Genomic DNA, 10608 nt, shown 5'->3' with positions numbered 1-10608 from the left:
CAAGTGGTTAAAAGCTGCGTAAATTCAAGTTTACATACCATATTTTGTAGATGCTCTAACTTTCACACAATCCAATTTGATATACACTTATTGGGATATAGATTTGTTTTTTTTTTTTTACCAAGACTTAGCAGAATACATTTTGGCCTAAATTTATGAACAAATATGATATTATTGGATATGTTTTATAACAGAAAATTTATATTTTTATAAAATGTTCTGCCTTTTTTTTTTTTGTTTTTATACCGGTAAAAAAAAAAAAAAAAAAAAACCCAATGGTGATCAAATACCACCAAAAGAAAGCTCTATTTGTGTAAAAAAAAAAAAAAATAATATAAATGTAATTTGGATACAGTGTTGCATGACCGAGCAATTGCCAAGTAAAGTAGCGCAGTGCTGAGTAGCAAAAAATGGTCTGTTACGAAGGGGGTAAAACCTTCCGGAGGTCAAGTGGTTAAAACAAGAAAAAGTATAACTTTCAATTACAGTGTACAAGGTCTTTAACCACTTGCCAACCGCCAGCAGTACTTTTACTGCTAGGGAGCAGCTCCCCTAGTCACCACGGCATACCCATACATTGCGGTGCACATGCGCACTGGCACGAACTGCAACTGCTGTGCCCACCAAACCCAGTGGATTGTGGTGCTACTTTCCAGGCCACTGTGAGCATTCAGAGTCACGCTATGGTGACGCCAATCTACTCTGATTAGAATATGTAAAAACAAGAAAAAATGTTTAAAAATTCAAAAATTTTTTTAGATTTCTCTTTTTGTTTTGATTGTCACCCATCAGTATCCCTGATCACCGCCACACCAGTCATATAATGATGCTGTATTGCACTGTAAAAAAAAAAAAAAATATTTTATTTCTTCATTTTCCAAAACAAAGTGACAAAAATTTACAACTTTAAAAAACCCTCCATGCACCTTACTAAATACCTTGACTGTCTATTTTCCCCAAAAATTTAATTTTGGGGGGTATTTGTACTGTCCTGGTATTCTAGGGCCTCAAGAAATTAAATAGGCCATCAGTACATAATAAATAAATATATATATATATATATATATATATATATATAACATAGTTGGTGGACTCTATAACTTTTACACAGACTAAATAATATATATATTTTTTTTTACTAAATATTTTTTTCATATAAAAAAATAAAAAAATTGTCGGTCACTTTTTGTTTATAGCGCAAAACATAAAAAAGCTGTGGGAGGAAAAAAGGACATCAATTTTATTTGGGTACAGTGACACATGACTGCACAATTGTCACTTAAAGTAACGCCTTGCCGTATCGCAAAAAATAGCCTGGTCATGAAGGGGGGGGGGGTAAATCTTCCAGAGCTGAAGTGGTTAAATAGAGCTATCAATTTATGCATTTCCGTTCAGTCCCTGCCCTCAAGGAGCTTACAATCTAAGGTCCCTAACTGAGATTTATACTTATACATAGTAGGGACAATTGAGACAGGAGCCAATTAACCTCCCAGCATGCCTTTGAAGTGTGGGAGGAAACTAATATGCACTCATTTCAGTTATTTTCACCAAAGAAATATAGCAGTATACATTTTGGCCTACATTTTTATGAGGAACAATTATTTATTTACAAAATTTTATAACAGAAACTCAGAAAAACATTTTTTATATATATATATATATATATATATATATATATATATATATTTTTTTTTTTTTTTTTTAAGCAGAGACCCTAGAGAATAATATGGCAGTCATTGCAATATTTGATGTCATACTGTGTGTATATGTATATATATATATATATATTTATTTAGCAGAGACCCTCTTAGCCTATAGTGTCAGAAAAAGGCTTGTACTGTACAGTACTTCAAATGGTAGAACAAAGCTATAGTGGACAATAGTAATCTCGGTTCAATATTGCCACCTGGTGGTTCGGCCTATAAGTGCAGACTGGAGTATTTTCCCTCGTAGAAAACCCACCCGCTTGCTGCATCCCTAATAGAGTTAATAAACCAGCACCTAGATATGACAACTTGTCACATAACAGACGGTTGAGGTGTCGCCTCTGCCTCACACACGTTTCTCAGTCCCCCCCAGGAATCCCGTGACAATGGTCCTCTATCGGAGCCCCCCCTTTCGTACGGTGTACCTGCTCCCCCTAGCGACCAATAGTGATATGATCAGTCTGCGGCGCGGCCTTGTGACGTTCACGTTGTTATCTGAATAAAATGACTAGAAAATGCTACGACCGTCTCCTGAGATGAATAAAATAGCATGCCGGAAATGGTGTAAGCGAAACAGCCATGGAATTAGAGCGCGTCTCCTTAAAAGAAATAAATAAATAAATGGCACCTTGTCGCTTGGGAGTGACGTCAGAGCATCCCCTCCCCCCAGGTAAGCGGTGCAGCGTACGATGTGTGTTCGGTGACGTGCGTGTGTCTGCTAGCTCATCACCCGGCGCCCGTGGTTTTCCATTTAGCAGCGATCGTAGCATCGGTGGGGAGGACACCCGGGTGTCATGTTCCAGTGCTCTGCTCCTCCACCCAGGCCTCGGCTAAGAACGGTGAAAGGCTGCCTGTATTCCCCCTCCGCCAGTCTCTGGTGAGCGGGATGAGCGCCACATCAGAGAACAGTCCGGAGGAGCGCAAGGAGGGCGGCGCTGGAGATGACTCTGCGGAGGAGGAGCCCCCTGCACAGGTCAGCCAGCCACCTTCTGTCCCCGCCCCTGAAGAGCCGCACATGGACTTCCCTGAGACTGAGGGCCAGCCGGTGGGCACTGGGAAGCTCTTCTACTGGCTGAAGGACAGGTGTTTGGGCCGGGGGCTGTGTGTGGATCCGGCACGGGACAATTACAGGACCATGACCAGCTTGTACAGCTCCATCCAGCCGGCGGACTCCGTGAATCTGAGCACAAGGACACATGGGGCTGTGTTCAATCTGGAGTACTCCCCTGATGGGTAAGGGGCGCAGCTACGGGGGGCTTCATCATGCAAACCATTACATAGGAAATGCTTGTAGCCACCAGAGATGGGTTTGGGATACTAGTTCCAACCCACGTGCCCGATCCCACCAGGAAGTCAACACTGTACACCGCTAATCACAGGCACTGTGACATTTCCCAGTCTGTGCAGCTGCGGACTGGGAAATGTCTCACTGCCTGTGATTAGCGGTGCGCAGTGATAGCTGCCTGGCGGGATCGGGCACATGGGTTGGGACTAGGATCCCAAACACACCCGAGCCTATCACTAGTAGTCAGATAACACCATCACAGCACACACTTAGGGGTCTATGAAACATTGGCTGTGTGATTAGGTCAGTCGTTGGAGCAGGCATCACAAACCTTCTTGGTCACACTCCTGTCAGATCTGTGTCTTGTGTTTACCAGCACACAGATCTCTGTGCTGTGATTGGCCACAGCTGATCAGCAGGTATACAGCCAAAAGTATTGGCTGTAACCTGCTGACTAATGTGTGCTGCATCCAATCTCAACACAGGTCAGCAGGGGGCCTGCCTCTAAACCAGGAAGTACACCACGACGTATGGGTACAAATAGGGATGCACCGAAATGAAATTCTTGGCCGAATAATAATGAAATGCTTGGCCGAATACCGAACGCGGTGTTTCGCATTTTTTCCTTTTATTTTGCCAATTTTTTGTCCTCTCTCTTGTCCTCTCGTGTGTGTGTGTCTCTCTCTCGCTCTCTCTCTCGCTCTCTCTCTCGCTCTCTCTCTCGCTCTCTCTCTCGCTCTCTCTCTCGCTCTCTCTCTCGCTCTCTCTCTCGCCCTCTCTCTCTCTTGTCCTCTCATGTCTCTCTCTCTCTTGTCCTCTCATGTCTCTCTCTCTCTTGTCCTCTCTCTCGTCCCCTCTCTCTTGTCCTCTCTCTCGTCCCCTCTCTCGTCCCCTCTCTCGTCCCCTCTCTCGTCCCCTCTCTCGTCCCCTCTCTCGTCCCCTCTCTCGTCCCCTCTCTCGTCCCCTCTCTCGTCCCCTCTCTCGTCCCCTCTCATGTCTCTCTCTCCCTAAATGTTACTGTAGGGAATGGGATTCAGTGCACACTGCAGCCTTGTACCATAGGGTTAATGTTACTGACACTGTAGGGATTGGGAAGGATGCTGGGAATGGAAATCAGGAAGCATTCTAGCTCCTCCTCCTTCACCAGTGCCCCCAGAGCAAGCAGCTTGCAATGGGGGCACTGGTGCGTGCTTGCTCCTGAGCTTGGCTCTATGCATCCATAAGACACTTAAAGCCATGGCTTAGCCTCCTCTGGTCTCTCCTCATTGGCTCACTGGCTGTGATTGAGAGCAGTGTAAGCTAATGGCATCTGCTCCTCTCTCAGCCAATGAGAGGGTGTCCAAGGACAGCTGAGTCTCTCGTGCACATCGTTGCTGGTTTAGGATGGGGCTCAGGTGAGTATTAGGGATGTGGAGGGGGGAGGGAGCACACAGGTGTGTGTTTTTTTTTTTTTTCCTTTCATGCATAGAATTGGGGGGAGGGGTGTATCAGCAATAATGTGACCACTGATTGATGGACTGTCACAGTAGTCACATGATCGGGAGCCAGTTCCACCAACTACTGATTGTTAGGGGAACTTTTGACAGCTTGGTCCTTGGACAAAAACAAAAGGCCTTAAGAAAGAAGAGTGTAAAGAAGAGGAAAAAGAGAGGAGGGAAGAGAACTGGAAGGAGTGGGTAGGAACCGCCATACCTCAGGACCCAAAATCCCTATTCAGTAACCAAGGGGTCAGAGAAGTAAGGTTCTCTGATCAGGTTGAGATAAAGTTAGCTATGGGGGTCCATATTTTGAGTAAATCTTGTATATCCTCCTAGATGGCTATCAATTTTTCATTGATACCATGTAGGCGGGTTTTAAACAACTGGCCGACCAACCGCTGTAGGTATACAGTGGCAGGTCCGCTGTACATACGTTTCGTGTAGCAGTTAGTGGAGGCACCCGCACAAGCCGATTGGCTCGAGAGGGAGCCAATCCGCGGGTCCAGCGGACGTGATGTCCGCCGGACACCCGCGATCACTCCCCATGGAGACGGTTTCCAATTTAGGAACACAGGTCTATGTTCATCCTGTGAATACAACCCCCACACAGTAAGAAAGCATCCCCCCAGGCACATATTTAACCCTCTGATCGCCCCTGGTGTTAACCCCTTCCCTGCCAGTGTCAGTACAGTAACAGTGCATATTTTTAGCACTGATTACTTGTAGTAATGTCACTGATCCCCCCCCCCCCCAAAGTGTCAGGTGTCCGATCTGTCCGCCGCAATGTCGCAGTCCCACTAATAATCGCTGATCACTGCCGTTACTAGAATAAATAAATATAACATACGTTTTTTCCCCTAGCTTGTAGACACAATACCTTTTAGCGTAAACCAATCAATATACATTTGTTGAGATTTTTTTTTACCAAAAATATATAGCATATTGCATATTGGCTTAAAATGATGAAAAACAATGGATTTTTATTATTATTTTTTTTTTTTTCTTAATTGGGAATGTTTTATAGCAGAAAGTAAAAAATATTGTTTGTTTTCTTTGTTTTTTCAGAATTGTTGCTCTTTGTTTATAGCGCAAAAAATAAAAATCGCAGAGGTGATCAAATACCACCAAAAGAAAGCTCTATTTGTGGGGAAAAAAAGGACATTCATTTCGGTACAGTGTCGGAGGGGGATTCCCATGATTGGGCAATAGTTTGGTTGGTGGCACTAATGAAGCCAAAAGGTTTCTCTGTTTTATGACTTGATGCCTGAGATGGCTTATTCAGTAAGGCTTCAGCAGGGTCTTTACTTAAATTACAATTGAAAACTATATATTAGGGAGTATGCTGTAATCCAAAGCCTCCATGCTGTAGGGCACCGTATGTGACCCCTCCTGTCCACCGCTCCAGAAACAGGGGGAGAGGTCCTAGGAAGGTATTCGGGAAGGAGTCAGGTTCCACCGCATTAAGATTTTATCCAAATTTTTCCAAAGCTAAAATGTTTTGAGAGCTCAAAGCTGTAAATGAGCAAATGTCTTTCCAATCCTCCTCCGAAATAGTGGTATTTAACTACTTTTCCAAGGTAAAGCATAACATTTGCCTTATGGCCTGATGTGGAGGAATTCAAAGAAGCCTGAATAAGAGACATAAGACCGGGAGATTGAGTATTGCTACGACATTTTCTCTCGAAGCATGTAAGAACATAGCGGGGAATTGCTTGTTACAGAAGAGAATTGATATAATACCCAAATGGTGTATAGTGCCAAGAGTACCTGTGAGGGCACTTCATAAGTTTCTCTGAAGTAGTCCTATGATTTGATGCTGTACAAAGTGAGGAAGGAATAGACATCAGTAAAACCTTCATTCTTCTACCACTTAAATCTAGAAGGGACTTTGAGTCCAGGAGAAAGCTTGTAGGAAAATAAAACAATGGAAAAAAAAATATTTGGAGAGGGGAAAAAAAAACCTGTGTGCAGCAGCCCCCTAAATCTTACCTGAGCCCCATCTTGATCCAGTGATGTGCACGAGAGCAGTGGCTCTCCTGGATCTCTTCCTCCTTATTGGCTGAGACAGCAGTGGAGTCATTGGCTCCCACTGCTGTCAATCATAGCCAGTGAGCCAATAAAGAGAATGCGGTGGCAGGGTCACGCCGTGCTCCGTGTGTGACTGGACACACAGAGCTGCTTGCTCTGGGGGCAGGAGGGAGAAGCCAGTAGTGCCAGTGGAGGACCCAATAGGAGGAAGATCGGGGCTGCTCTATGCCAAACCATTGCACAGAGCAAGTAAGAATGACATGTTTGTTATTAAAAGAAAAAAATCTACCTTTTTAATATCACTTTAAGGTGAAAAGAGTTGCAGTGATGAATATAAGCAGATCTTACACATCTGGATTGCTTAGTGTATGAATTTGCAGCATGTAACCTTTTTAATCTCTCTGTTTAGGTCTGTACTCACAGTGGCTTGTGAACAAACTGAAGTCCTGCTTTTTGACCCTGTGTCTTCAAAGCACATAAAAACACTATCAGAGGCACATGAAGACTGTGTAAATAATATCAGGTAAGTTGATCTTCTTTTTTTTTTATTTTTCGGGGCATTACCACAACATTAAAAAGATGCCGTCATAAGACCATTTAAAAAAAAAAAAAAAAGTCCCCCATAACATTATTCGTGCAAGGCTGTTGGCCTGATGTGTCCTATTGGGTGCTAGGTTATCCAACACCCTTGTTTTCAATATATTGAAATTAATGTCACCTATGGTATTTCTCTATTGATTTTTATTTAGGGATGCACCAAAATTTTGGCCGCTGAAAATAGGGTTATCAGTGTTTTGCCAATAGAAAAAAAAAAAGGTGCCGTAATGGCCACCGGAAACGCGCACAATTTTACCGCTCCTGTGTATTTTGCATAGCCATGTGACTCAAAAATCTTCCTGCGTTTTCAGTGCATTGCAGTGGGGGGGGGTTTGGTGTTTTTTTTTTTTTTTTTTTTATACTGCCAAAAAATGCAGCAAGCAGGATTTTTAACACGGAAGCACAGCAGACCAGCGTGGAGGCATACATAGAATGTAAAGGAATGTATTTTTCTTGAGCTCTTGCACTTTTTTTCAAACGCATAAGTGCTTCCAAAACTGTGTGAAAGCAGCCTATCGACCGAAAAGGTGCCGATAGTGGCCGAAGTAATAAAAAAAATCGTATTCAATTAAATTCATTATTTTATTTTATATTATTTATTATATATATATATATATATATATATATATACACAGTATCTCACAAAAGTGAGTAAACCCCTCACATTTTTGTAAATATTTTATTATAGCTTTTCATATGACAACACTGAAGAAATGACACTTTGCTACAATGTAAAGTAGTGAGTGTACAGCTTATATAACAGTGTAAATTTACTGACAACTCAAAATAACTCAACACACAGCCATGAATGTCTAAACCGCTGGCAACAAAAGTGAGTACGCCCCTAAGTAAAAATTTCCAAATTGGGCCCAATTAGCCATTTTCCCTCCCCGGTGTCATGTGACTTTTTAGTGTTACAAGGTCTCAGGTGTGAATGGGGAGCAGGTGTGTTAAATTTAGTGTTATCGCTCTCACTCTCTCATACTGGTCACTGGAAGTTCAACATGGCACCTCATGGCAAAGAACTCTCTGAGGATCTGAAAAAAAGAATTGTTGCTCTACATAAAGATGGCCTAGGCTATAAAACGATTGCTGAGAAACTGAGCTGCAGTACAGTGGCCAAGACTATACAGCGGTTTAACAGGACAGGTTCCACTCAGAACAGGCCTCATCATGGTCGACCATAGAGGTTGAGTGCACGTGCTCAGCATCCTATCCAGAGGTTGTCTTTGGGAAATATATGTATGAGTGCTGCCAACATGGCTGCAGAGGTTGAAGGGGTGGGGAGTCAGCCTGTCAGTGCTCAGACCATACGCCGCACACTGCATCAAATTAGTCTGCATGGCTGTCGTCTCCGAAGGAAGCCTCTTCCAAAGATGATGTACAAGAATGCCTGCAAACAGTTTGCTAAAGACAAGCAGATTAAGGACATGGATTACTGGAACCATGTCCTGTGATCTGATGAGACCAAGATAAACTTATTTGGTTCAGATGGTGTCAAGCGTGTGTGGCGGCAACCAGGTGAGGAGTACAAAGACAAGTGTGTCTTGCTTACAGTCAAGCATGATGTTGGGAGTGTCATGGTCTGGGGCTGCATGAGTGCTGCCGGCACTGGGGAACTACAGTTCATTGAGAGATCCATGAATGCCAACATTTACTGTGACATACTGAAGCCGAGCAGGATTCCCTCCCTTCTGAGTCTGGGCCGCAGGGCAGTATTCCAACATAACGACCCCAAACACCTCCAAGACGACCACTGCCTTGCTAAAGAAGCTGAGGGTAAAGGTGATGGACTGGCCAAGCATGTCTCCAGACCTAAACCCTATTGAGCATCTGTGGGGCATCCTCAAATGGAAGGCGGAGGAGCGCAAGGTCTCTAACATCCACCAGCCCTGTGATGTCATCATGGCGGAGTGGAAGAGGACTCCAGTGGCAACCTGTGAAGCTCTGGTGAACTCCATGCCCAAGAGGGTTAAGGCAGTGCTGGAAAATAATGGCGGCCACACAAAATATTGACACTTTGGGCCCGTATTGGACATTTTCAGTTAGGAGTGTACTCATTTTTATTGCCAGCAGTTTAGAAATTAATGGCTGTGTGTTGAGTTATTTTGAGAGGACAGCAAATATTCACTGTTAAACAAGCTGTACACTCACTACTTTACATTGTATCTAAGTGTAATTTCTTCAGTGTTGTCACATAAAAAGATATAATAAAATGTTTACAAAAATGTGAGGGGTGTACTCACGTTCGTGAGATACTGTGTGTGTATGTGTGAATATATAAGATATTTAGATACTAACTCCCCGCACCTCCTGCACAGGTGACATTTTGTACCGTTTAATGGAACAGACTTTGTTGTTGTATGTTTGAAAAACGGTTTAATAAAAATTATTTATAAAAAAAAAAAAATTATATGTGCATTTAATATATGAAGGGGCTGGGGAGTAGTCAGATTTTCTAGCAAGGTCAAAAGTACATTCCCTTTAATCGAGATTTAATAAGATAACGTGTTGGGGTCTAATCCTGCAGGTCTTGATTCCCAAAGGCCTGATTCCCAGTGTTCTCACCGTTCATGTTTCTGTTAGGAGTGTCTTTATAAACATTAAAGTGGTTGTAAACCCTCGCGTATATTTGATGAAGTCACTAGCCTTAGTGGATACACGGAAATTAAACAAATTCTTTTACATAAGTTGTACCTGTCTATCTGCAGCCATATGTCTTTTACAGCCTTCTATAACACACAGATGAAAGAATATTTCTCAGCAGCTAAATGCAGGGGATGGGGATGTCTCCTGGAAGGCTGAGGTGTCACCTTAAACTATTAGAAGTGAGTATTGCAGAAAGAGAAGAGATCAGAGTGTAACTAGACTTGGTGCTTTGATTTCAGCTAAGTACTATAGATGTGCTTTTTCTTTTTTTTTTTTTTTTTTTCATGTCTGAGGTTTACAACCACTTTAAGCTAGAACATGTTTTTTTGACAAACCTTGTTTTTTAAAAAAAAAAAAAACTGCCAGAAAGAAGCCATTAAAAAAAAAAAGGTTTCCCTTTGTGGAGCTACATCCCTTTCTAATAAGAATAATATCATCATACAGAATTTATATAGCGCTAAACGTTTACGCAGCACTTAACAAATGAAGGCAGACATTACAGTTACAATACACTAGGTACAAGAGGAATCGGAGAGGGATCTGCTCGTTAGAGCTTGCAATCTAAGACGTCATGGTAAGAGATCATGTCAAAGTAGAACTTTAGGGCAAAATTTAAAATGGGCGAACAGGTAGGAATTTTAAAGTGTTACTAAAGCTTTGTTTTTAGTAAAATAACAAACATGCCTATACTGACCTGCTCTGTTCAATGGTTTTGCACAGAGCAGTCCCAATCCTCCTCTTCTGTGGTCCCCTGCTGGCACTACAGACCCCCTCCTCTTCATTGGGTGCATGTTTGCTCCCGAGTCCCACTGCTGCTTTCATTGACACAGACAGCTGGACTTGGCCCTGCCCCCCCACTCCCACG

General features: G+C 42.8%; 1 protein-coding gene across 1 annotated transcript in view; it reads left to right on the top strand.

Moving 5' to 3' along the window:
* The first annotated feature begins 2355 nt into the window (after positions 1–2355).
* The window catches only part of DCAF10 (DDB1 and CUL4 associated factor 10), a 36974-nt gene continuing 28721 nt past the window's right edge, over positions 2356–10608 (top strand). Inside the window, exons 1-2 of the mRNA XM_082268598.1 lie at positions 2356–2939; positions 6907–7020. Of these exons, the coding sequence (XP_082124724.1) occupies positions 2593–2939; positions 6907–7020 (461 nt within the window). The 5' untranslated portion in view covers positions 2356–2592. The remainder of the gene's footprint in view (positions 2940–6906; positions 7021–10608) is intronic.

Source organism: Pelophylax lessonae, assembly GCF_965119305.1.
Source record: "Pelophylax lessonae genome assembly, chromosome: 1".
Classification (NCBI taxonomy): domain Eukaryota; kingdom Metazoa; phylum Chordata; class Amphibia; order Anura; family Ranidae; genus Pelophylax; species Pelophylax lessonae.
The sequence above is the reverse complement of the archived record's forward strand: the minus strand, read 5'-3'. Positions and strand labels throughout refer to the sequence as shown.